This window comes from Anabrus simplex, chromosome 1 (assembly GCF_040414725.1).
Source record: "Anabrus simplex isolate iqAnaSimp1 chromosome 1, ASM4041472v1, whole genome shotgun sequence".
Lineage (NCBI taxonomy): Eukaryota > Metazoa > Arthropoda > Insecta > Orthoptera > Tettigoniidae > Anabrus > Anabrus simplex.
In genome coordinates this window covers 633,264,027-633,291,659 of record NC_090265.1, presented here as the reverse complement: position 1 = coordinate 633,291,659, position 27,633 = coordinate 633,264,027, and the positions used below count along the sequence as shown (strand labels likewise).

The 27,633-nt window shown below is 41.0% G+C and overlaps 1 protein-coding gene across 5 annotated transcripts in view; it reads left to right on the top strand.

The window, feature by feature from the left end:
• Positions 1 to 27,633, top strand: part of Zasp52 (Z band alternatively spliced PDZ-motif protein 52) — a 420,823-nt gene that overhangs the window by 278,034 nt on the left and 115,156 nt on the right. For all 5 annotated transcript variants that reach the window (XM_068225103.1, XM_068225099.1, XM_068225102.1 and 2 more), the window contains exon 3: positions 22,638 to 22,815. In XM_068225103.1, the coding sequence (XP_068081204.1) occupies positions 22,638 to 22,815 (178 nt within the window). The remainder of the gene's footprint in view (positions 1 to 22,637; positions 22,816 to 27,633) is intronic.

Below are 27,633 nucleotides of genomic sequence, written 5' to 3'. Positions count from 1 at the left end.
TAGTGGGTTCGAATCCCACTGTCGCCAGCCCTGAAGATGGTTTTCCGTGGTTTCCCATTTTCACACCAGGCAAATGCTGGGGCTGTACCTTAATGAAGGCCACGGCCGCTTCCTTCCTATTCCTAGGCCTTTCCTATTCCATCGTCGCCATAAGACCTATCTGTGTCGGTGCGACGTAAAGCCAATAGGAAAAAAACCTGTTTTTCGAGTAGTGGCGCTCGAAAATGCTCAGCCAACTCATTATAGATTCTACAAATAATCCAATACAAGTGTCTTATCAAAGCAGAAGTTCACGACTTAGGCATTGCCGTAGCTTGGCCAGGGGCAACCGATCAGGCATCCTGAGCCTGAGTCCTTTCGCTGTAGTGTGTTCAGTTTCTTTCCGCTCCTTCTTTTTTTTTTTTTTTTTTTGCTTTACGTCGCACCGACACAGATATGTCTTATGGCGACGATGGGATAGTAAAGGCCTAGGAAGTGGAAGGAAGCAGCCGTGGCCTTAATTAAGGTACAGTCCCGGCATTTGCCTGGTGTGAAAATGGGAAACCACGGAAAACCATTTTCAGGGCTGCCGACAGTGGGGCTCGAACCCACTATCTTCCGATTAGTGGATACTGGCCGCACTTAAGCGACTTCAGCTATCGAGCTCGGTTCCGCTCCTTCTATAGCCAATAGCAAGTAGACTACCCATCCAAGTGATGACAATACCCAATGTTGCTTAACTTCGGAGAACTCGCGGGATCCGTCGTTTCAACATGGCCACACCGTTAGCATATACTGTAGAAATTATATTATTTTTTCATTGTTAGTTCGGTATGAATAGACTTCATCAAATGCAATGCGAAGGATTAAATAAACCGACAAATATAATATGCGAGGTCTCCGCAAACCGCATTTGGTATCCCTTTTCTACCATTTAGCCATGGAGCCGGACACTGATGTGATGAGTGGTCGTATGAGTTGCTTATTTATCCACTATTTACTTTTTTGAATATCAGTGTAAACGACTTGTACTGACCATAGGAAGTTTTGGAAATGTAAACTGTAGGAGGACATGTGACTTCTATTAAATATAGCTAAAGCACTAACTTCGCGAATCGGCTAATCGAAGAAAGGAGAAGGTGAGATGTCAGCTTTAAGGTTTGGGACCTAAGAATGTGCTTTCGGTAGTGAACGATTCTTGTACCATCGTTCGAACTTCTAAGCCGATCTCTGTGGCAAAGTAGGCCTACGTAAATCTTTGTCCTTCCGTCCCCAAGATAATGCATTTAATTCTGGTTGAGATTATTCCAAGAACTCCTGAGAGAAAAAATAGCATTATTATTATTATTATTATTATTATTATTATTATTATTATTATTATTATTATTATTATTAATATTATTTCTTTCTTTCTTTCTTTCTTTCTTTCTTTCTTTCTTAATCCGTTTACCTTCCAGGGTTGGTTTTTCCCTCGGACTCAGCGAGGGCTTCCACCTCTACCGCATCAAGGGCAGTGTCCTGGAGTGCGAGACATTGCGTCTGGTGATACAATTGGGGAGGAGGACCAGTATTTCGCCCAGGTGGCCTCATCTATTATGCTCAACAGGGGCCTTTTGTGGGGCGATGGGAAGATTGGAAGGGATAGGCAAGGATGAAGGAAGGAAGCGGCCGTGGCCTTATGTTAGGTAACATCCCGGTATTTGCCTGGAGGAAAAGTAGGAAACCACGGAAAACCACTTCAAGGGTGGCTGAGATAGGAATCGAACCCCCATCTGCTCAGTTGACCTCCCGAGGCTGAGTGGACCCCGGGACTCTGGGGGTGGCAGCTAATCACGCTAATCACTACACCACAGAGGCGGACATTATTATTATTATTATTATTATTATTATTATTATTATTATTATTATTATTATTATTATTATTCATATCTTGTAAACTTACATTGCTAATGATAACTGACCAACGAAGCGGTACTGCGGGAATACGGTATCAAATTTTAACACAGGCGATCGTCATTTAAGAGTGCTTTAATGCGAAAGAATCTGTGTCAGTAATTTTACTTGCACGGTAAAGAAAGGATGAAGATTAATTCAAGAGGACAAACTGGGGTAAATATTCGTATTATAGAAAGATGAATTAGGGATCTATAGAAATGTAGTTTATGCATCATAATTGAGTCGTTCCCTGGTGCTGGTCTCGGAACAATAATTACATTTTCTTGTCAAAGCGAGCTTCTTGGAGTGAGGTAGGCGGGACAGGTAATGTCGAGTGTCGACCCGGCAACTGTTTGGAGATCGTCCAACATTCCTAAACGTTACGTGCCACTCCAGTTTGGTGCAACACTGGGCTGGTTGCAATTTCAATGTTTTGTCATTTGTATTCAGTTAAGGTTTGCCAGTTCGAATCTCTTCACCGTCTTTGCATCCTACACTGCACACTTGAGAGACAGCAGATTTTTTTTTCTTTCCTCTGGAGTACTGTACAGATTTTATCCTTCACTTCTGTCTGATCAAATAATAATCATGCTATGGATCTCTGTAGAGAAATGAAGCCTTATATATAGCAGGTGCTCGTTTATTTAATGTTTACGACGTAAACCAGGGAATCAGTTCCCTCTGTGGATTAGTGGAAGAGTGTTGGTCTCTGGTTTCCAAGATCACAGATTCATCCTCAATTTTAACTTTCTTTACACAACTCACATGGCTGCGTTCATGTCGAAAACATTTCTTAGCAGGCAATAGAACGAGCTCGATAGCTGCAGTCGCTTAAGTGCGGCCAGTATCCAGTATTCGGGAGATAGTGGGTTCGAACCCCACTGTCGGCAGGCCTGAAAATGGTTTTCCGTGGTTTCCCATTTTCACACCAGGCAAATGCTGGGGCTGTACCTTAATTAAGGCCATGGCCGCTTCCTTCCCACTCCTAGCCCTTTCCTGTCCCATCGTCGCCGTAAGACCTATCAGTGTCGGTGCGACGTAAAACAACTAGCGAAAAAAAAAAGCAGACAATAGTAGGGGCCCCATACTACGAAAAACGTATAGTTAAGCAATTTCCTCAACTGAGCTGAAAGTTGAAGGGCTAAAGGGCCCATAAAGGTTTCAAATTGTGAGTCCTGGATAGGTCTATCAAACTAAGAAAACAACTTTCGAAAATCACTTCCGGCCTAAATGCAGTTCCGGAAAAACATCCTAAAACCGCTTGTTTCTTTACTCGTTTTATTTCTTATTCAGATCCTAGCTAAATTATTTACGTAATTATATCTTTAATGTGTTCCTTGTTTCAATGCCCTCAGTCGTGTTTGTGTGTTTTTTTTTCTTTTTATGTCCACACCTAATGTAGTTATAAGGGTTTAAGTGAAACTCTGCATTGACTAACATTAGCGCTCGTAGTGCCAGAAAAAGGCAAACTGCGAATCTAATTAAGACTAATTAACAAAAGGATTGTAGGAATCATCATCATCATTTCTTCGCTCCAGCAAGCTGGGTGCGGTTGTGTACGAGCCTCCTCCAGTTTGTCCTATCCATCCACAGATGCTGCTCATATATGCAACGCCAGTTCACATCTCTAATTTCAAGGTCCTTCAATATCTGTTTTTCCCAAACATCATGAGGTCTTCCTCTTGGTCTCTTCCCAGGAACATTGTGGTCAAAATATGTTCGAGGAGTCCTGTGAGGGTCCATTATTTTCATGTGACCATACCATTGGAATCTCTTCACTTCTAGAGTCTCCAGCAAGCTTCTTTCCAATCCAAGCTGTTGCCGGATATCCACATTCCTTATGTTATCCACTTTTGTTTTTTGTAGACAAGAATGGAGGAACTTCATTTCTGTTGCCTGAAGACGACTCTTTGTTGGTCCAGTAAGTGTTGCTGCTTCCAGGCCATATGTCAGTATAGGTACCAGATATATTTTGTACAAGATGATCTTTGAAACTAACGGAAATGTTTCATCCCAAAGCATTTGACCTATAGCGTGATAGAATTTGGAAGCTTTCTGTATCCTGTTGCTAATTTCTTGATGTATGGTATTGTCTGATGACAGAACACTACCTAAATACTGGAAGTTGTCTACAATATCCATCTCCTCATCTCCAATTCTTAGATGAACGGTTGGAGAGTTTCTACTCATCACCAACTGTCTTCGTTTTCCTGATTTTGAGACCTAAGGTTGTAAAAGCTTCATGCCAGAGATCTAGTCTAGTTTGTACTTCCGCTTCTGTCTCACCCGACATCATCAATAACAACCAGGGCATTAGTTGTTGGATCCTTTCTTTCAACCGTTTTTAAAACTTCATCCATTGTGATTATGAAGAGAAGTGGTGAAAGACAAATTCCTTGCTGGACTCCAACCCTTCGTTTCGAACCGACCTGACCTTCCATCCTGGACCTGGACACAACACTTGGTTTCATCATATAATCGTTGTACTCGTGCTATGATGCCATCGGGCACTTTCTAATGTCTCATACACTCCCATATATACCTGCTTGGTACATGGTCATATGCTTTTTCGATGTCCAGAAAAACAGTTATAAGTGTTTTACCTTTCTTCCAATACTTATCATAGAGCATTCTGGTGGCAAAAATGAGGTCTATAGTTGATCTATGAGGTCTATATCCATGTTGTTCCTCCTCAAGTGTAGGTTCAACATATTTTCTAATCCTATTCTCAAGGATGGATTCGTAGATTTTGAGGCCATGTGACAGCAGAGTTATATCTCTGTAGCTGGACATTTCTTTCTATCACCTTTTTTCGACAATGGGATGACGACTCCTTGCTTCCAGTCATTGGTTATTACATTATCTTTCCAGATTCTATTTAGTACCCTGTACATCCACTGTTGTCCTACCTCTCCTAGTGCTTTGATCATCTCAACACTTAATTCACTTGATTCAGTTGATGTGTTGTTCTTCAGCTTAGATATATCTGTCTCTACTTCCAACCATGTAAGACTAGTGGTATTTGTGCTGCCAAAATCATAAGGTTCGTCGTCTAATGGAGTGACATTTTCATAACAGTTCAGCAAAGTTTCAAAGTGCCTTTGGAACTCCTGTAATATTTTTGTCTTATCCCTAGTCATATCACCATTAGGAAGTTCTACAGATTGGATAGATTCATTTTTAGTTCTTCTATTCTTAAGAACACTGTATAACAGTTTTTTTTTTTTTTTTTTTTTTAATTTCCATCCTGCGTTATTTTGGTAGCCAGATCTTCCTTGCATTTCTGCTTTTCAGCTACAACCAACTGTTTGACTTGTAATTTTTTCTTTCTGTGAAGTGACAGCTACTCCTCTATTTCATGTTGATATCCCCGTGTTCTTGCTTGATATAAGGATTTTCTTGCACATTTTCTGTCATTGATAGCCTTTTTAATATCGTCATTCCACCAGGCAGTTTCTTTAGGTTTTCTTATTTGACTCTGTCGTCCACATACATTTTCTGCTGTACCAACCACAACCTTCTTTAGAGTACCCCATTCTTGATCTACCCATTTCAGTTCTTCTCTCAGCAACAACCTGCGGACACCTTCCCTGGATTCTTCCTTTACACTTGGCTCGGTTAGTCGCCAAATTTTTATTTTTGGGATTCTTTTGTTACAGACTTTGGGAGGTCTTTTCTCTGCAATAACTGCAACCAACAGTCTATGGTCTCCACCAAGGTCTTCACTTGGAATGACCTTGACATCATTGGCATTTTTCCATACATTTTGATCTATTATTTTATTTTATCATTGTAGGAATAAATAAAGAATATATTCTCATACTTTATTTACCTAAAATTCGTAGCTCATATTCCTAGGATGTTTTAAACATTCAGTTGCTTGCTGAAGGGCCAGAACTGTGGATTTTTTATAAACACGAGTATGATTTATATTGACCTTACTGTCAGGATCCTTGGCTGAACTGACAGCGTCACCACCGTCGGTTCAGAGGATCCCAGGTTCAACTCCGGGCTAGGCCACATATTTTAGCCACGTATGGTTAATCTTCTGCCTCACGGCCTGCGTATAGTGTCTTCTCTTGATAATCACACAACCAATCACTACAGAGACACACAATAGTGAATACATCCCTCCACACAAGGTTGGTGTTAGGAAGGGCATCAGGCCATAAAACGGAGCCAAATATAAGTTACATGTAGTGCCGACTCCAACAAATTGGGAAGAGGCCAAGTAGTAATAGCAGCAGCAGCAGCAGCAGTAGTAGTAGTAGTAGCAGAATAATAATAATAATAATAATAATAATAATAATAATAATAATAATAATAATAATAATAATAATATGGTTGATTTTACTTAAATCTTAGCACCAAAGTGAATTTAATAGGAAGCAAATATTTTACCATTTCCACATTTCTCTGTGTATTTGAAGTCTGTAGCAGTTTAACTCTGGGTAAAAAATATGTAGGTGCGCTATTGTCAGGATCGTTGGATGAATGGTCAGCATATTGTCCCAGTTCATAGGGCCCAGGGATCGATTCCCGGTCGGGCTGCGGATTTGAGCCGCGTTTCATTAATTCCTCTAGCTTGGAGGTTGGGTATTTGCGATCGTCTTAACACACATCTTCACCTACATGCAACACATTACACTATCAACCACCAAAGAAACCCCCAATAGTGAATACATTCCTCCACATAAGATTGGCTGCAGGGAGGGAATCCGGCCTTAAAACTGAGCTTAATTCAAATTATGCCTACACCACATCATCGAGAAAAAGGCCAGGAAGAAGAAGAGGACTTTCCTTTTTTCTTTTCGTCGCACCGACACAGATAGTTCTTATGGTGACGATTAGGAGTGGGAAGGAAGCGGCCATGGCCTTAATTAAGGTACAGCCCCAGCATTTGCCTGGTGTGAAAATGGAAAACCACGGAAAACCATTCAGGGCTGCCGACAGTGGGATTCGAACCTACTAACTACCGAATGAAAAAGAGGACATTTAGAAGCGCGATTATTAGTAGACAGTACGAAGGTAACTTACATCCATCTCCTTGGCTGAATGTCTGCAAGTTCGATATCTCCTGGGTCGCGGAATTTGTTCGCGTCTGATTAATTCTTTTAACTTTGGTACTGAGTGAGTTTGTTTGTCTTAATACACACGTCTTCATGGTACACATAATGCATCACAGTAACCAGCCACCATAGAAACTCGTCATAGTGAATACATGCCTCCACACAAGGTTGGCGTGGGGAAGAACGTCCTGCCGTAAAATAAGGTCAAGTCAACATGTGCGGTACAGTTGGCACCCACGATCTCATCAGGGTGTGGGAAAAGTGATGGAACAAGGAGAAGAAAAATACGTATGTAATTTGCAACAAAAACTGAAAACACTATTATTATTTTGATCTGTAGTTCTTCAAAGGTTTTTTTAAATTTTTTTTATGGCGTTTGGCCCTTGGAGGAGCCTGGTACAGGTCTTTCTAGTTCACTCCGTATAGGCGACTGCACGTCTATGAGGGATGGGGCCCTGTCTAAGATGAACTCTAGTGCTCAAGAGAGCACAAACATAGGAATTAACTAATTAAAGTTAAAATCCCCGACCCGGCTGGGAATCGAGCCCGTGGTCCCTTGAACCAAAGACCAGCTTCCATTTAGCCATTGAGCCGGACAAGTATTTTATTCATTCTTCAAGTCATAAATGTTAGAATTTATTATCGTATTGTTTTATTCTCGAAACCAACAATACACGAAGTTACTTGATTATAAGCAAACATTTGAATATCATTCTTATTGTTGTCCGTTATCCGTTCCGGATATGGATGATCATCATGGTGATGGCAGACTTGTTAGGGTTTTTTCGGAACATCTGATGATTACACTAGTTTCTCAGGTTTCTGTACCAGGAGATCCGTTGGGGTCTTCGACCTTTTTACCCTAGGATATTTTTCACTTTCGTTAATTCCTAACGGTATGCCCAAAATATTCCAGCTTCCCTTACTTAACGTTGTTATTAAGTAGGTCTTTTTCTCTATTTTTGGCTCAATACTTCGTAGTTATTCTCGCGATCAACTAGTGCTTCTAAGCAGTGGCCATTATTCTGTAACTTACAAGATATGAGGATCATTTACACGTCATAATAATTTATTGACATAAATATTTACTAGCAATCATTGTTACAATTAAAAAAAGGGATGGCAGAGTAGCCTTACTGAAAAAGCATTGAAGGAAGAGAGCGGTGATATTCTGAGGTGTTCAGTATTCCCCTAAAAGGAAGAAGTGCGTAAAAAGAGGGCAGTGAGTTGACAAATGTAGGGAGGAGGAGAGGGAGCATGGAGTGGTGTAATATGCCGGCAGTGACGATGAGGGTGCGCGTCCGACAGTCTGTTTTTTCCAGTTTGTAAGGGTGTGTGTGTGTGTGAATGAAAAGTTGTCTTCAGTGAGAATTAGTAATTATAACGCAATTACATCAACATTTTGTGAAAATCCGATAAATAAACCTTGTAAATAAATGCTGTGACTATGAAATTGAAGAATTAATTAAAAGAAACCTTTTAGATTGTTAACCAACCAAGAAGAAAAATATAACTAATTTCTAGGGTGACCACTACCATCGTTAGCCAGTCTCATTCCCAGGCGACAAAATAGTAAAAATATGTGTTTTGGTTCCTATGTATACGGAAATAACGAGGATAAGTGGGTGTAAATAGGGCCATGTTTAATTATTATTGATTTAAGCCCACTAAGGAGCGCTGGTGACTAGTTCTTCCTCGATGCTCTTCTTTGTTCCCAATATCTCTTGAGCCCTGCTGATAATTTCTCCTTTCTCTCCTGTGAAAGGGGCTTCCGACTTCTAGGAACTCTAGGTGGTGGGGTCCAAGACTGTACCATAGCACAAAATTTGGAACGATCTTTAATATTTTGTAACTAAAAAAAATTATTTGGAACAATGAAGGTGTAGGATATTTTTAAAAATTAGTTCCTAAGCATCATCAACAGACAAAGGAACCAAGGAACGTATTGTACTGTTGCTTTAGCTTCACTAGAAGAGCCTGAAAATTCAGATACACAGTAGAGTATCGATTATCCGAAACAAGTAAGGTCTGGGGGTGCTCGGATAAATTATTTTTCGGATAACTGATCATTTACAAAACAAATTTGTTGTTAAACTAAAAACTGTATATATATATATATATATATATATATAGTATCAAATAAACTTACATAAAATAATACATTAAAGTAGACCTACAGTTTAGGAAAAGAAGTCCACAATTTTCTTTTGCTTCAGAGCTGAGAATCGTTTGTTTGCCGCTAGATCTCGCAAACGTTTTAAAGGCAACAATTGAACAGCATTGCATTCTTCTTACTGTTCTAGCCAGTTCATAGCCTTCTCAAGGTAGCAAAAAGTTTCCTCACTGAATGGCAGGCTTCCATCTTCACTGTCAAGTACACTCGAATTGCATCACTATCGGGCGAGTTGGTCGTGCGGCTAGGGGCGCGCAGCTGTGAGCTTGCATCCGGGATATAGTGGATTCGAACCCCACTGTCGGCTGCCCTGAAGATGGTTTTCTGTGGTTTCCCAATTTCACACCAGGCAAATGCTGGGGCTGTACCTGAGTGAAGGTTACAGCCGCTTCCTTCTCATTCCTAGGCCTTTCCTATCCCATCGACGCCATAAGACCTGTCTGCGTCGATGCGACGTAAAGCAAACAGCAAATAATTGCATCACTGTTCTTTTTAATGTCCGATGTTGTTGCATTTCCACCTCCATATTCCCGAACTAAGCTTCTTCAACTTTATCGGCAATACTGGGAACAACGCTTTTACGTTTAGTCGCCATTGCGAACGGCAAAATTTACCGACTGCAACGCTTTCGGTTAACCAATGTTTCGATTGATCGGTATTCGGATAATCGATGCTCTTAATGTATTTCATTTGGGGTATATATTATAGGCCTAATTCACTCTGAAAAGCTCCATCCTACATCCCTAAAAGTCAGCAGTAATCGCTGCAACCGTATGCATATAAATGTATATTTATTTCATTTACCTTGCTTTTCCCCAGAAATGCACTAGTGGAAGAAGTAGGCTACAGATTGCCCCAACCAGTAGGATAAGTAGTTTACTCTTGTCTCTTAACACTTTTGTTATTTTAAGATCTTCCGTATTAGGAATCAAAATGTGATCAGAAAGCAAGACAATATCCCCCTCCCCCACTTCCACCAACTCCTACAGGCGGCCATTTTCATATTCAAAGCTATCTCTTCATGCAAGTCGTTGAAAATTCACTACAGTCAACCGAAGATAGCCGTGTTTGATCGTCCCACGCGTATTTGGTGCATGTCAACAAAGAGAAGGGTTCTCCAAATATGCTTAGGTATAGCATATGTGGGCTCTTTTTTTTTTTTAACATCATCATGTTTGATGAACCGTCCGGTCCGGTGACCCCGCAGATTACACCCTTGTTCTGGTAGCCCATAGCCGCTCAAATAAAGAGTGACCTTAGTATTGTATGTTCTTGCATTTAATATTTTATCAGATTTAATTTTGCTGGGCTGAGTGGCTCAGACGGTTAAGGCGCTGGCCTTCTGTCCCCAACTTGGCAGGTTCGATTCTGGCTCAGTCCGGTGGTATTTGAAGGTGTTCAAATATGTCAGCCTCGTGTCGGTGCGGGGCTAAATTCCGGCACCTTAACATCTCCGAAAACCGTAAAAGTAGTTAGTGGGATGTAAAACCAGTAGCATTATTATGATTTTATTTTAATGAATGTCAAAATATAAATCATGAGAAAACTATCGAAATCCAGGTTCTTTCCACATCTGATATTTAAATTCAAGAACAATGAATCTACATTGGAAGATCCCTCGTCGTATTGGAATGGGTCTTGTTATAACACTGCTGTTTCTCAGACAAACGTGAAGTGAGGTGTTCCAGTCTGCCATTACCGTCTTCAGGAAGTGAATGATTGAGGGATCAACTTTATATAGTTCCAGAACATGTATGAGCCAAGCGTGTGGTACTGAATCAAAGGCCTTTCGATAGTCAATGAAGCACGTGTATAGGTTCATGGATTTATGGTGTCCTTGTTCGAGGACCACATTGTGAATAATCAGTTGCTCCTTGCACCCCTTGGTATTCTTCTTGCAACCCGTTTGCTCTTTGGCAATGGTGTGGTTTTCCTCGCAGTGTTTCAGAATTCTGTTGGCTATTATAGATGTAAATATCTTATATATAGTTATGTTATAGGCTGATACTTCGCTGGATTTTGCAGATCTTCATCTTTTGGTTTCAGATATGTGATGCCAGTGCACAGGAAAACTGGGAATGGTGCCGGGTTGTCTAAAAATTTCTGGAAATGTTGAGTCAGGAGGAAATGAGTACATGTACATTTCTTGTAGTAATAATTGTGTATGCGATCAATGCCTGGGGCCTTCCAGTTCTGCAGTTTCTTGTTGCTCCGATCTCAACAGCCTTGGTTGCCATGTGCTTCACTTCATTAGTTCTATCTTTCAGTTCCCTGATCCAATGGGCCTCAGCATCGTGCTCTATACACCCGACCAATAGCTGTGTATTTCTTCCTCGCTGGGTGTATTTCCACCTTGTGCTGCATCTTGTGTTCTTTCGTTCAGATCGTTGTAGAACTGTTTCTCATTTCTTTCGAATATTGCGGTCTGTGATTTTCTCTCCGTGGTGTTTTAGTACCTTTTGAGGCGCTTGGATAATGTGGCCAATTTTCGCTTCATTGTTCCGAGGGTTTCTTGTAGTACTGTGCTTCCAGGTTCCTCCAGACTTTGCCTTGAGCTGATTTCCAGGATCGAATAATGTTGTTATTTAGGCGTTTTCCTCTTACTCCGTTCTTGTACTGCTGTAGGCGATTCACGTCCTAGCGGATTTGGATTATGAGTTCTTTCAGGCGTTTTGCCCAAAGCGGTTCTCTCAATTTCTTCTTGACAGAAGATCGGCTTTCCATTGTTCAATCGAACTGCGGCAAGTACTGCGCAGTATATAGTAGTACGTACTTCGGGCAACGTCTGATGTTCTTTAGATATTCTGGCAAGGCTTTCGAATTAAGATCTTCAATGATTTTTCATAACTTTTGGGATGATTGCTGCCTTGGCAGTATGGGTCGTTGTGTAGGATCAGTACCAGAATATTCCAGAAGGGCCTTGTAGAAATCAACATGAGTCTTGTCGTGGAGGTCAGAGTTATCTGAAAGTATTACTTCGGGAGTACTTGTATGTATTGTTACATCAGTATCAGGTGGACTTAATAGATGAGTCAGATTCGGTACTTTTAAAATGTGGGTAGAGTTCTTGTGTTACTTCATGTCTGATTCTATTAAGAACAGGTCCTGGGATCAAATTGTTCTTGATGATTGAACTTCGTTGATCTGCAATGCATTGTTCAGTAACTTTCATTGTCGGGTACTGATTTATAAATGTTGTGTGTAGTTGTTGCTTATATCCTGCAATTTCAGTTCCAAGACGAGTTAGTCGAAGAAATGCCCGCATGATGAATTCGTTCATATCATTGCTCCATTTAATGCGTTTTTTTGGGCTTACTGATACGAGAGGTTGTACTTGGCACAAAATCACTCGCAACAGGTGCGGTATGATAATCAGGTTCTTGTGTTCCGCCATGATCGTATTGAGCTATAATACTGTAGCTTGTTCGGGTGACCCGGTGGGAGACCCGCATGCTGTCATCCCTAGCGGAGGCTCCAGAGATGCCCTGGCGTACCCCAGACAGCGGCATTTTCCGAGACACAGTTTTAGAACTCTTCATAGTTGACATTTTGCTTTTTATAACCTACAGCCAGGTGATGTGATGTTCAGCCGCTCCATTGGAGCCAGACGCTGATCACTTTGCCGCTAACTGCAAGACGGACGCAAAGCGGATCTGGGTCGGTTCTTACGCCCTCTCTGCCATTGGGAAATGTCCTCTTCTGCCGTTGAAGCCGTTGACCATTTTTCTTGTCACCTCATTTGATCCGCGGATGCTTATTTAGTTAAGCCTTATTCACACCTGCCCTGCATATCTACAGGAGCTTCCCCTATCAGCCATTGGGACACGCCGTGTCGGGATTGAGGGCCCCCTCCCCAGTGTCTTACGCAGGGTTATGTCTAGCTCTTACTAAATTCAGAGCTAAACCCCCCACACAAGGTGACCGGGCATTATTATTATTATTATTATTATTATTATTATTATTATTATTATTATTATTATTATTATTATTATTATTATTTTATTGGCCCATCTAGTGGCTATGATCGTTAAGGCGTCAAATGTACATGGTCTGACACCGTGGTTGGCCGGTTCGAGTCTCGTTGTTGGAAAAAATTTCACCATCAGACCATCAGACCCGCAGGGTAGGAGAGGTGATGGTATACAATTTCTAATCTCTGGATTGCGAGTCAAAAGCCTGGATTAAATCCCAAACCTCTCCGCAGTGTTCATATGGAGTGAGGGCACATGGCGCTGTTGATGGCGATTCGTCCGTCAGACAACTTGACAGGTTCGATCCTGGCTCAGTCCGGTGGTAACTGATGGTGTTCAAATACGTCAACCTTGTGTCGGTAAATTTACTGGCACGTAAAAGAACTCCAGCAGAATAAAATTCCGGCACCTCGGAGTCTCCGAATACCGTACAAGTAGTTAATGGGACGTAAAGCCATTATCATTATTATTCGTCCGTCAGATGGGCAGACCCCTTGGTGGTATTAGATAGGAGTAGGTTATGTGCCGGCACCGGGTTTCACTTTCTCCCTTCCTACTGTCATCCATTAGCTCTTCTGATGAGGTTGACGTCAGGAAGGGCATCTAGTCATAAAAACTCGCTACGAAAATTCATATAACTTCATACCTGACCCTGTAGGGAAACTACACAAGGATTGCACATACTTTTATATTATTAATTATTATTATTATTATTATTATTATTATTATTATTATTATTATTATTATTATTATTATTATTATTATTATTATTGTTGTTGTCAGCCACTTCGTTGTAGTGGTTAGTGTGATTAGCTGCCACCTCCAGAGGCCCGGGTTTGATTCCCTCCTCCGCCATTCTCGAAGTGTGTTTTTCGTGGTTTCCTACTTCTCCTCCAGGCAAATGCCGGGATGGTACCTAAGGTAAGGCCACGGCCGCTTCCTGTGATGGTTGGTAGTATGGTGCGTTGTGTGAATGTGAAAAGGAGTGTATTGGGACATACATGAATATTCACTTTCTTTTCTATAAGAATTGATTATTGGGCCTACGGTCATCGGTCGTGCAGGAGAGTTAACCACACGCAGTTAAAATTCCCAAGCCGACCAGAAAGCGAACCCGGAGCCTTCTTATTCGAAGGCCACTACGCTGACCGTTTACCCAAGGAGCCGAAATAATAATAATAATAATAATAATAATAATAATAATAATAATAATAATAATAATAATAATAATAATAATAGAAGAAGAAGAAAAAGAACTGCCCATAGTATACCCTAATGGAAACAAGAAAAGAAAAAGTCACATTTCTTCTATGTGTGAAATGTAATATTGACGTTAGCTCATTAAAATGACTTAATTCGATACATAAAAAAGTTCTGGAAACATTATTTAGTGAATGCATTGCACTTCGTCCCTGTTTTGTACTCTTCCTGTAATATTAACATCAGCAGGGGTCATTTAGTTAGCTTGTTCGTTTACAATGACAAAGAATATCAATGAAGTCTACGATTTTTAGCTTTTTTATTTTTGCACAGTGACAATCAATTGCGCTGAAGAGCGACTTGGAAAATTCACCAATAAGGATCGTAGTCAGCGGGGGGGGGGGGGGGGGGGCTGTTACCGAGGGCTAGAACCCCTCCCCAAAAATAAACAGGAACTGGCAACAAACAATAAACTAAATAAACCTTCACGGAGACATAATTGAAAAATCAACAGATCTGCTGAATATATTTTCTAAGAAGCCTCGAAAGTTGGATTTTAGATTGTAAACTGAACATACCATTATCTGTAAAACTGTTGACCTTGATCATATTGTTCTTGTTCTGTATTTAAATGCAAGACTTTGTCCTGTATTGCAATCTGAATATCAACATAAATGTCCTTATAATAAGATGCATGTGCGCACCACACACGCACAAGTACTGATGTCCTTATAATAAGATGCATGTGCGCACCACACACGCACAAGTACTGTCTATCATCATTTTGTAACAATACCCCCGCCCCCCAGGGCCCCCACTGGCCAATTCTGGCTACGCTACTGGTAGAAAGCATGCTAAATGAAAGCAAACTAACACTTGTCGGAAAATCCCGCAGACACCATCCGCTCCGTACGGTCTACCAATCGGACTACGAATTTGCTTCCATCATGATTTTCAAAAACATTAGATTACAAAACTGCAGACTACCGAGCGAGTTGGCCGTGTGGTTAGGGGCGTGCAGCTGCCATGCTGGAGATAGTGGGTTAGAACCCCACTGTCGGCAACCCTGAAGATGGTTTTCCGTGGTTTCCCATTTTCTTACCAGGCAAATGCTGGGACTATATCTTCTTCCCCACGCCTAGCCCTTTCCTATCCCGTCGTCGCCGTAAGACCTGGCTGTGTCAGTGCGACGTAAAGCAACTAGTAAAAAAATACGGCAGACTGAAGAAACTAACAGTTGCAGATTAACTAAGTAGAAACTAAAAAGAAATGGCTTCCACTATAACAAAATAGATTACAATACTGACCAAAACAGTATCTCATCAATTTTTGGTATGTGCTTCACTGTAAATGTACTTGATGATTTTTTTATGCATCTCTCTAAGGCTAGTTGTTTAAATTCTTACTAACACTATACAGGTTTTCGGTGTCTCTGGAATGAGATATGGCGGGAAAGGACGCGGCCGTGGCTTTAATTAGCGCACATCTCCAGCATTCCCTGTCTACTGACGGTAGAATTCGAACCCACCATCTCTCAAATGCAAGCTCACAGCTTCACGACCCGCACTATAGGCCAGCTTGCTCGGTTCCCAAGTCAGAACGAGTGCTCCTTTTGGAGCAGGGGCGTGGCCAGCGGGGGTTACTGGAGGTTAAAACCCCCTCACCCCCAATAGAATGTTTACAAAAAGATGCACACACTGACAATAAACTAAAACATTCAGAGACATTATAATGATAGAACCAACAGATCTGTAATTCACTTGTACCAGAGTCCCTATAATGACAAGTCATTCATGCACCTTCATTGCGTTCTACCATCATTTGGTACCCCGCCCCTCCCCCGCCGATCCTGGCTACGCTACTGATCTAGAGCTTGAGTTGTATTCATTTGGACTATTTAGCGAATAACTTTCTTTCTTTTTTTCTTTCTTAATCTGCTTACCCTCCAGGGTTGGTTTTTCCCTCGGAATCAGCGAGGGATCCCACCTCTACCGCCTCAAGGACAGTGTCCTGAAACTTCAGACTCTGGGTCGGGGATACAACTGGGGAGGATGACCAGTACCTCGCCGAGGCGGTCTCACCTGCTATGCTGAACAGGGGCCTTGCTAGGGGATGGAAAGATTGGAAGGGATAGACAAGGAAGTGGGAAGGAATCGGCTGTGGCCTTAAGTTAGGTACCATCCCGGCATTTGCCTGGAGGAGAAGTGGGAAACCACGGAAAACCAGTTTCAGAATGGCTGAGGTGGGAATCTAACCCCCGTCTGCTCAGTTGACCTCTCGAGGCTGAGTGGACCCCGTTCCAGCCCTCGTACCACTTTTCAAATTTCGTGGCAAAGGCCGGAAATCGAACCTGGACCTCCGGGGGTGGCAGCTAATCACACCAACCACTACATCACAGAGGCGGACTTTAGCGAATAACTACAAATTTAAATAATCATAACAGTTAATAAATATAAATCGGATACATGCGTATTCATAACCTATACAGAGAATAAAACTTTCAACATGTTGACACACTGTTTTATTATTGCATTTAAACTCTTTGAGCTGCATTTTCCCAATATGTCAGCTGTCGGCTTCATCAGAATAAACATAGTTGCTTTCTATTCGTTGTGCCCTCTGTAGTCAGACGGATGCTATAAAGTTGTTTCAATGCGCTGTTCTAATGAATTTACATAAAAACAAGTATTTATACACGTCAGTGCGATCAAATGTAAGTGATAAAACGAAAGCGATAATATTGTGGCGATAGACATTTGCTGATTGGTTGAAGTTTCCGATATTCTTGCACCGGATTGGTGATTGGAGCCATGATCTTAAACAGTCCATCTGAACAGTTACTTTCTTTTTTTGCTAGTGGCTTTACGTCGCACTGATACAGATAGGTCTTATGGCGACGACGGGATAGGAAAGGCCTAGGAGTTGGAAAGAAGCGGCCGTGGCCTTAATTAAGGTACAGTCCCAGCATTTTCCTAGTGTGAAAATGGGAAACCACGGAAAACCATCTTCAGGGCTGCCGACAGTGGGATTCGAACCCACGATCTCCCGGATGCAAGCTCACAGCCGCGTGCCCCTGACCGCACGGCCAGCTCGTCCGGTATCTGAACAGTTGGAAGTGGTCTATAAACAGACGCCAGAGGTGCTAAGATCAATGCAATTACTCAAGCTAACGAAGAACTCTGATGGCATTAGCGATCTCGTTTCAAACTTTGTATTTTTTACTTCTTCTCCCGCTCAGACGCTTTTTGGATCGAAATGCGAAATTACGGAAAATCTCTTCGAGTATGGCTGAGATTAGGATTCGAACCCACTTCTCAGTGGCTTCGAATTGCCCTTGCACTATAGACACATCCTACTTGTTTGGCGAATTGCCCAGAGCAACTATTATAAGCAAGCCGCCCATTCATGTACGACACGCCAGGTGCATTGTACACGGATGACGCAATAATAGACGGCGCGAAACATGTGCGTTATCTATATTTACCGTGATGTAGTTCTGCTGGCTGCAAGCCCAAGGTGACTCTAAACCCATTGGATCCAAATAGTGTTGTAAAATGTTGACTTATTCCTTGAAATTCCATTCAATTACGTTCAGTCTCCTTTTCAGAGTACCGGGCGAGTTGGCCGTGCGGTTAGGAGCGCGCAGCTGTGAGCTTGCATCCAGGAGATAGTGGGTTCGAATCCCACTGTCGGCAGCCCTGAAGATGATTTTCCGTGGCTTGCCATTTTCACACCAGGCAAATGCTGGGGCTGTACCTTAATTAAGGCCACGGTCGCTCCCTTCCCATTCCTAGGCCTTTCCTCTCCCATCGTCGCCATAAGACCTATTTGTGTCGGCGCGACGTAAGAACAAATAGAAAAAGAAACTTTTCAGAGTATAAACTAGATAGTTACAATGAAAATGGAGCATTTGTGCTTTTTCTTTCTCCCACTGACAGGGATGTGTCCAGGGGCGTAACGTTAGAGCCTGCAGGTCCTGCAATGCAGGCGGACCCTTCAAGAGAACCCGCAGACTCCTCGCAAATAAATAAAAATAATATATAGCCTAATGTCACTACACGGAAATGGTCAGAAGATCAGATCACGACGAAATTGTTTTTACAACTTGTAGGCCTACGTACGGTACAGTAGAGGAATAATATTGTAGTTTGGTTACATCCAAATACAGTAGAGACAATACGCGACACTTCCGGATTTTGCCTTGTTAAAATGGGAGACAACCGGGCGAGTTGGCCGTGCGCGTAGAGGCGCGTGGCTGTGAGCTTGCATCCGGGAGATAGTAGGTTCGAATCCCACTATCGGCAGCCCTGAAAATGGTTTTCCGTGGTTTCCCATTTTCACACCAGGCAAATGCTGGGGCTGTACCTTAATTAAGGCCACGGCCGCTTCCTTCCAACTCCTAGGCCTTTCCTATCCCATCGTCGCCATAAGACCTATCTGTGTCGGTGCGACGTAAAGCCCCTAGCAAAAAAAAAATGGGAGACAAGTCGCAAGTTGCGCTCCTAGGGGCTTGACCTGAAAATTCGCGCTAAATTCAAATATCAATGGAAATGTATATGCGAAAATGGATAAATAAATTACGTCTAGAAAGAAAGTGTTACTAATATATTAACTTCAAAGTTGCTAAAGCGATTCTGGATAAATGAATGAAGAATATTATTTAACAGGTTATTATTTAAAGACTGAAATTAGACATATAATCAAGATGTTAAATGGACTGCTGTGAAAGGGCTTGATCTTTAATGCAGTACCTTTTTAGCTTTAGAATTCCTGCTTGAACGTTCACGGCTAGATTTTTCTTTTTTCTCATTTAAAAGCATTGTATCATCATATTAAAACACTTGTCAACAAAAATATCGGCATATTCCTTACACACATGATTCAATGAATTTACATTTAAGAGCTGGACAATTTTCCTTTTAACTTGAAGCCTACTAACAGAAAGAAAAACTATAAATTTAGCCTAAAAAACATTCAAACTTTCCCTATAAGTAATACTTGCCATAATGCCATTACGTTAGGGTAAAGCAAATTTGCATCATTACATTTTTTCAACAAAATATGTACCGTACGTTTCTTAAATCACTCATATTTTCTCCAGTGCTTAACAACGCATTACAGCATTCCAAATGGGGTATCTTAGAACACAACCAGCCACACTCATATGCATATGTATTTTCCTGAATTAAATCAAACTCACAGATCACACCTACAACAACACATCAGTATTGAAGGTTAACTGCTGCACTATACAATAAAATATGCATATGTATTTTAAGCCAGTTAAAATATGGGTCAAGCAGGTCAGAAGATTATGAAGTACTATAAAAATCTCTTTGTCACTGGAAGAATACATATGCAAACACAATATTACTTACATTTTCTTGTCACGAGAGGAATGGAAGAAAGACCGTGTATTTTTCTCTACTTCATAGTTACTGCAGCCAAACACAGCACATACCTTTCCCCTCATGTTGAGAGGAGATATCAAGGAATGACACACGCTACTATTTAATTACGTCAATGCACTGAAAATGCATAAATAACACCAAGAACTTCACACACAAATACACATGCTCTTATGACAGAATCAGTAGTTCTCAGGTCAATCCGCTAGAGAGTGCTCTAATAGCTGTCCCTCGATATCTCGCTGAGTGTCGCGTATTGTCTCTACTGTATTTGGTACACCTAGCTTATAACTGTGTTAAGTGTAAGCAATGCTTGCCCTTGCCGTCCCTCGCAACACCGCGACATACTCCTCACAAAAGACCTGCACCAAATTTTTCAAAAAAATAATTACAGCAATGACAATTTATACCAAAATATCATATTTCAGTTAGAAAATGATATCTGTATTTTTGGCGTGTAGTGTACCTGAGATTGTATTAGGCTATGCACAAATTTTGCTTATCATTTAACTTTTTCTCACATTTATTTTACAAAATGTATAATTCGAACAATAACTTGATGTAGTAACATTAAGTCAATTCAGTTTCAAACGAGCTCTCTTTGCGCCAAGGTAATAATGTGGTGTACTTACACTATGGGTAGTAACAGACTTATCAGTTGTGTGGTTTGATATTTTAAAACTTTATTTAATTTTGTTCGTATATTTTTCTGGGTTGTAATCGAACACATTATTGTGAGCGGCTGCAGGGTGACCTCGATAGTGTTGTGAGATGGACGGTGGACAATGGTATGATTATAAACAGGGTTGAAAGTCAGGTTGTGAGTTTCACAAATAGGAAAAGTCCTCTCAGTTTTAATTACTGCGTTGATGGGGTGAAAGTTCCTTTTGGGGATCATTGTAAGTACCTAGGTGTTAATATAAGAAAAGACCTTTATTGGGATAATCACATAAATATGATTGTTAATAAAGGGTACAGATCTCTGCACATGGTTATGAGGGTATTTAGGGGTTGTAGTAAGGATGTAAAGGAGAGGGCATATAAGTCTCTGGTAAGACCCCAACTAGAGTATGGTTCCAGTGTATGGGACCCTCACCAGGATTACTTGATTCAAGAACTGGAAAAAATCCAAAGAAAAGCAGCTCGATTTGTTCTGGGTGATTTCCGACAAAAGAGTAGTGTTACAAAAATGTTGCAAAGTTTGGGCTGGGAAGATTTGGGAGAAAGGAGACGAGCTGCTCGATTAAATGGTATGTTCCGAGCTGTCAGAGGAGAGATGGCGTGGGAGGACATCAGTAGACGAATAAGTTTGGATGGTGTCTTTAAAAGTAGGAAAGATCACAATATGAAGATAAAGTTGGAAAACAAGAGGACAAATTGGAGCAAATATTTGTTTATAGGAAGGGGAGTTAGGGATTGGAATAACTTACCAAGGGAAATGTTCAATAATTTTCCTATTTCTTTGCGATCATTTAAGAAAAGGCTAGGAAAACAACAGATAGGGAATCTGCCACGTGGGCGACTGCCCTAAATGCAGATCAGTAGTGATTGATTGATTGATTGATTGATTGATTGATTGATTGATTGATTGATTGATTGATTGATTGATTGATTGATTGATTGATTGATTGATTGATTGATTGCAACTGTGATTTCAGCATCAGTTACAGTGTATAGTTCTATAGTTACTGAAAAATGAAACTAATTTTAAGAACGAATATCTGAGTGGTGTACGACTGCATCAGCAATTCAGCAGGTTAGCCGTTAAACCATGGAGGCAGTCAAATGAAACCTATTAAAACATGATTTTTAAAACAATTTTACGAAAATGAATAATCACTTTGTTCATGTAATTTGACAGTAGCGGCAGTCACCCACGCCCCCCTCCTCCCCCCACTTTGTGGAGAAAACATTAAATTTTTATTCCATTTTAGCTGGCTGAACCTAGGAATTCTTAAAAAAAGGCGATTGTACAAGCCTTTTTGTCTTATCAGCTAACTGTCTCCTTTGTTTTCTTTAATTATTAACACCGGGCAAGTTGGCCATGTGTTTAGGGCCACGCAGCTGTGAGCTTGCATCCGGGAGATAATGGGTTCGAACCCCACTGTCGGCAGCCCTGAAGGTGGTTTTTCGTGGTTTCCCATTTTCACACCAGGCAAGTGCTGGGACTGTACCTTAATTATGGCTACACCCGCTTCCTTCCCACTCCTAGACCTTTCCTATTCCATCGTCGCCATAAGACCTATCTGTGTCAGTGCAACGTAAAGCCGATTGTAATATTATTAGCGGAAATACACACAACATGTCGTTCGTCTCAGCTAACTGAGATACACTGGATACTGGCCGCAGTTAAGCGACTGCAGCTATCGAGCTTGGTGACATATGATTCACCCGCATGGCGCGCGCATTCGTCAGTCTGGCAATCTCTTCAGTGTCAGTTTCTTAGTGTGTAGTCAGATACTAAATGATTGTAATTGTATAATTCTGTTTAATTGTATTAAATGTGTAATATTGTTCCATTGCTGAAAGTTTTATTGTATAGTATTGAATCAAAATCTCAGAATACTATTATTACCGCACTAAAGTTGGTACACTGTCAACGTTTCTCTCTCTGTCGAAATTCATTCAGAAAGCATCAAAACTTACCTTTTTGTAGCTTTTTTTTTTTTTTTTTGTTCAGTTTTGATGTATACCCTCCTCCTTTGCTATACCCCCCGCCCCCCAAAAAAACCCGGGTACTGTTTGTTGTCTGTACTTTTTTTTTTTTTTTTCCCCTCGCATGTTTAATTCTCAATCGCCGCTACTGTAATTTGACAATATATTGCATTAGTTCTAATTGCTGTTACTACATTTATATTAGTTATCCAGAAAATTTAAAACTGTTATTTGTTTGTATGTTCAGGGGAGGCAGCACCTGGAAGCCACAAGTCACACCAGTTGGCCCGACGCCGACCATCAACAGCTCTCCCACCGCCAACATCCAGCCGGTTACCAAGACCTCTCTAGCCGCTAAAAAGCCAGCTGCAAAGCCCATCGGCACAGGCCACAATGTGGCAGCTAAACCCTTTGGTGCACCTCAGGTACTTTTAGCTGTGATCATTTTTAATATGAAGGTTTTTCTTTTAACCTCTGGTGGATTATAGTTAAAAACAAGTGTACATAGCCAATGAATTTATTATCAAATGTTAGGTACAAATGTAGTTACTTTTCAACATAATCATCATGAAGGTTGAGGCATTTGTCATACCTGTGAACAAGTTTGGTACAAATGTGGTTACTTTTCAACATAATCATCATGAAGGTTGAGGCATTTGTCGTACCTCTGGACAAGTTCTTTGATCCCCTTTGCACAGTATGTATCCGCCAGTGTGTTAAGATAAGTATGAATGTTGGTTTGAAGATCTTCATCCTCCTCGAACCTCCGCCTTCCCAGTCACTTTTTCAGTCCCGGGAAGAGGTGAAAGTCACTCGGCACTAAATCAGGGCTGTACGGGGAGTGGTCAAAAATGTCCCATCTAAATTCCTCAGCAAGTTGTTGGGTGATAGGAGCGCTGTGAGAGCTAGTATTGTCATGAATCAAGAGGACCCCAGACGTCAGCATGCCTCTTATTTGTTCTGTATGGCTCTCTGCAGTCGTCGTAAAGTCAAGTGAGCAGCACAGCAGTAGTTACCTCCCTCCACTACCTTCCTTCTCCTCCCCTCCAAGCTCATGGCATCACACCCAGGTAGTAATCTACCTTTAGTGACTTTAGGGCTACTACCCATGACAGGTGAAAGGAAATGTTGAGAGAACTGAAGAAAAATCTGCAACAAGGTAGGATTGTACTGCACTCACAAAAATAGGGAGAAATGGACAGGTCATCCAAATAGATCCTTAACACTGACTCTGTGGGAGAAATTGACCTCCTCCTTATACTTCACCTAAATTTTAAATTTGCTATCAACACACTGAAAAAGCATCATAGGAGGTGTCAAAGTATCTGCATTGCAGTGTCGTATGTATCAAGATTCATGAAAGAAGACTATGGAAGAGAAACTAATAGAAACTGAAGAAAAGAATTATTATATACTTTTGTGGTCAACATTTTTCACAGGAAAAGTATCCTACTGAAGCTTTGTCAGCAATCAAAATTCAAAAGTCCACTCTACCTACCATGCCTGCAGATTACACTGCCAAATATAGAAAACATAACAGCCAAACATCAAAACAGTGTCGATAAGAAAGTGAAAAAAGAAATTGCTGATACATACAAAGCACTGCCAGGCTATCAAGATCAATAAAAGAAAGACTGGCTGTCCAAAAGTACCTAGGACATTATTAAACTTAGAAGGTATAAGATATCTGAGATCAACAGTTGCTCTAGCAAACAACAAAAAGAACAGTTGCAAGTGGAATACAATGATATCAATAGAGAGGTGAAGAAAAGTGTACGGAGGGACTGCCGGCTATTTGTAAATAAACTCTCAGGGAAAGCTAAGGAAGATGCCTATAAAAGTGATAGTAATAAATGGCCTGGTGCAGGTCTTTTGATTTGATGCCTGTTGGTGACCTGCGCATTGTGATGAGGATGAAATGATGATGACCGGGCGAGTTGGCCGTGTGCGTAGAGGCACGCCGCTGTGAGCTTGCATCCGGGAGATAGTAGGTTCGAATTCCGCTATCGGCAGCCCTGAAGATGGTTTTCCGTGGTTTCCCATTTTCACACCAGGCAAATGCTGGGGCTGTACCTTAATTCAGGCCACGGCCGCTTCCTTCCAATGCCTAGGCCTTTCCTATCCCATCGTCGCCATAAGACCTATCCGTGTCGGTGGGACGTAAAACCCCTAGCAAGAAGAAGAAATGATGATGAAGACGGCACATACACCCAGTCCCCGTGCCAAGGGAATCAACCAATTATGGTTAAAATTCCCGACCCTTCCGGGAATCAAACCTGGGTCCCCTGTGACCCCTGTGACCAAAGGCCAGCATGTTAACCATTTAGCCATGGAGCTGGACAAAGTGATAGTGATAGTAAGGAACTGTACAGCATCAAAAGAACCTTGTCCAAGAGGAAGTTCAGAAAATATAAGCCCACGAAAAGCAAAGTCGGAGATCTCCTAACAACTCAAGATGATCAGCTTGCGAGATGGAGGGAATACTTCTCTGAAGTCCTTAATAGAAACACAGGATATAACACACAACAAGAGGTAATTGAAAACTATAAGTGCGGATCAAGAAATCTGATTGCATTGTCCTACAACTGAAGAAATATGAACAGCACTAAACCAAATGAGGAACAAAAAGGCACCAGAAGTCAATAACATGTCCTCAGACATTCTGAAAGTCAATACTAAAATGTCAGTCAGCCTACTGAAGCCAATTTTTGAAAAGGTATGGGAAAAAGAGAAATTTCCAACATACTGGAAAAGAGGACCAAATGTAAAGATCCCAAAGAATGGTGATACAGCAGATTTCAACAATGGGAGAGGCATCACACTGTTGTTCATCCCCTGCAAATTACTATCAAGAATCATCCTCAATCAAAAGGATGCAGTCGATCACAAATTGCAGAAAGAACAAGCCAGCTTCCACAAAAATTGCAGCTGTAGCAATCTCGGAAACACTCTTCGACTCTTCACATCATTCTAGAAGAACGTATAGAATGGCACAGCCTTTGTAGATTTTGAAAAAGCATTTGACTTGGCGAACTGGAATGCTATGTGGAATATGCTCATAAATAAGGCATTCCAGATAAAATCTCAAGCATAATTGATGAGATGTATGATGGATACAAATGTCAAATTGTCCTCGAAGGAAACATAATTGAGCCTATCACAACCAGCTCAGGTGTTCACCAAGGTTGCATCTTTCCTCCTACACTGTTCTCACTCATGCTGGATCAAGTTATGAGGAATTCAGTGGAGGGAAAAATTAGAAGTATGCAGTGGAAGGAACGCAGCTTCCTTGAAGATCTGGACTTTGCTGATGACACCTGCCTACTGTCGAAGAACACTGAAGATATGAAGGGAAAGCTGTTTTAGTTAGAACAAGAAGCAGCAGCTGCCGGGCTTAAAATAAATGCTACAAAGAAAAAGGAGATAAGAATCAATGGTACTGCAAACAATCAGCTTAATATATCTGGCAAGCAAATAGAGGAAGTTAGTTCTTTTGTCTACATAGGGAGCACAAAGGCAGAGGAAGACATTAAGGCTTGAATCTAGAAAGCGAACAGCTTATTCGTTTTACTATACCCTATTTGGAAGAACAGTAACCTCACATGAGAAATCAAGATCTGACTTTTCAGTATCAATGTCAAGTCCGTTCTCCTTTATGACTGTGAATCATGGAAGGTCCCTAAACAAATCACACACCAACTCCAAGTATTTGTGAAATGCCTGCGGCATATCATCAATATAAGGTGGCCTGAAGTGATAATGAACAAAAACCTGTGGAAGGAAACCAACCAGAAACTTGTTGACATACAAATGAGGAAAGGTAAGTAGGGATGGATAGGACACACATTAAGAAAACAGGATGGAGGAGTTGAAAACTTGGTTTTAGAATCGACCCTAACAGGAAAGAGGAAGCGTGGGGCACTTGGAGGTGAACAGTTAGAAAGGAACCGATTGAATTTGGAAAGAATGGGATGATGTAAAAGACCTGACTGCAGAACATATCAAATGGAGGAGCTTTCCTGGATGTCCTTTGTTTGACAACGAGAAAAATAAATTAGATTAGTTTAGATTAGATTAGTTTAACAGCTAATCATGATAGTTATGAGCAGTCACAAATTTGACAAAAAGTTGAGTAAATATAGATATTATTGGTTTCTTATTACTATATTCCTTTTACTGTACTTTGCCACAGTTTTTGGCATACTGGTAGACAAAATTCCAGCACTTCAGCGTCTCTGAAAACCATAAAAGTAGTTACCATAAAAGTAGTTAGCAGGACGCAAAGCCAATGACATTATTATTATTATTATTATTATTATTATTATTATTATTATTATTATTATTGTTACGGAGTTTTTCCGTGGTAGGTAGAGGTGAAAGAAGGTGCGGGTGTGAATAGGTCTCCAGCTACGAAAGCAAAATTAATTTAAAATTTAACAAGGTTATATTTTCTTTTCAAAAACAAAGAAATAACAAGCATGGCAGGTACAAAGTAGCAAATCAAAAAGGGTAGTTACAATATTTACAGGGATTGGGCTTCATGCCCAGATTTTACACTGCTTGGGCAATCGGCTCAGTTTTACCCCAAACACGAGTTTTAACAGAGGGGCAGAAAACCCCATTCATACCTAGGAGCCCTTGCTCCAAATTACACAGAAAAGCCTCCACGAGGCATACAACATTCAATTTTCAAAAGAGCCACTCGCTCTCAAAATTTAAACCAAACTCCACCTTCAAGTTGTCCTCAACGGACATAAACACAGGGGTAAAATACCCAATCTACTGAGGTCTATTAAATGAAAAGCAGGTTAATTAAATGACCTCTAAAATAACAATTGGAGAGGAGGCGAGCTTGCACTCCTAATACACTTTGATTAAGACCTACTTGGCACTAGGCCGTTAATACAAGGGCTAATCCCATGCTAAAGAGGTGACTTAAGAAAAGAACAATTTGTTTTACGTTATCGAAGAATAGGTTGCGAAAAATAAGTTCACCTCAAAACAATAAGAGTGGGAGCTCGAGAGGGTTAGCACTCTCTATCCCAGTATGTAGCTTAAAAGAGAATAGAAGAAAAGATCATTACATTTTAGGAAAAGGTTACATGGAGGAACGCTTCGCACCCGCCCCGAGAGTTAAACTGCTGAGCTAGCAAAGAAAGAATTTATTAATCGGCCATTACCTTATTGATGACCGCTGCCGAGGAAAGAGGCGCTTCCCGCCTCCTGCTATGTACTTTATACAC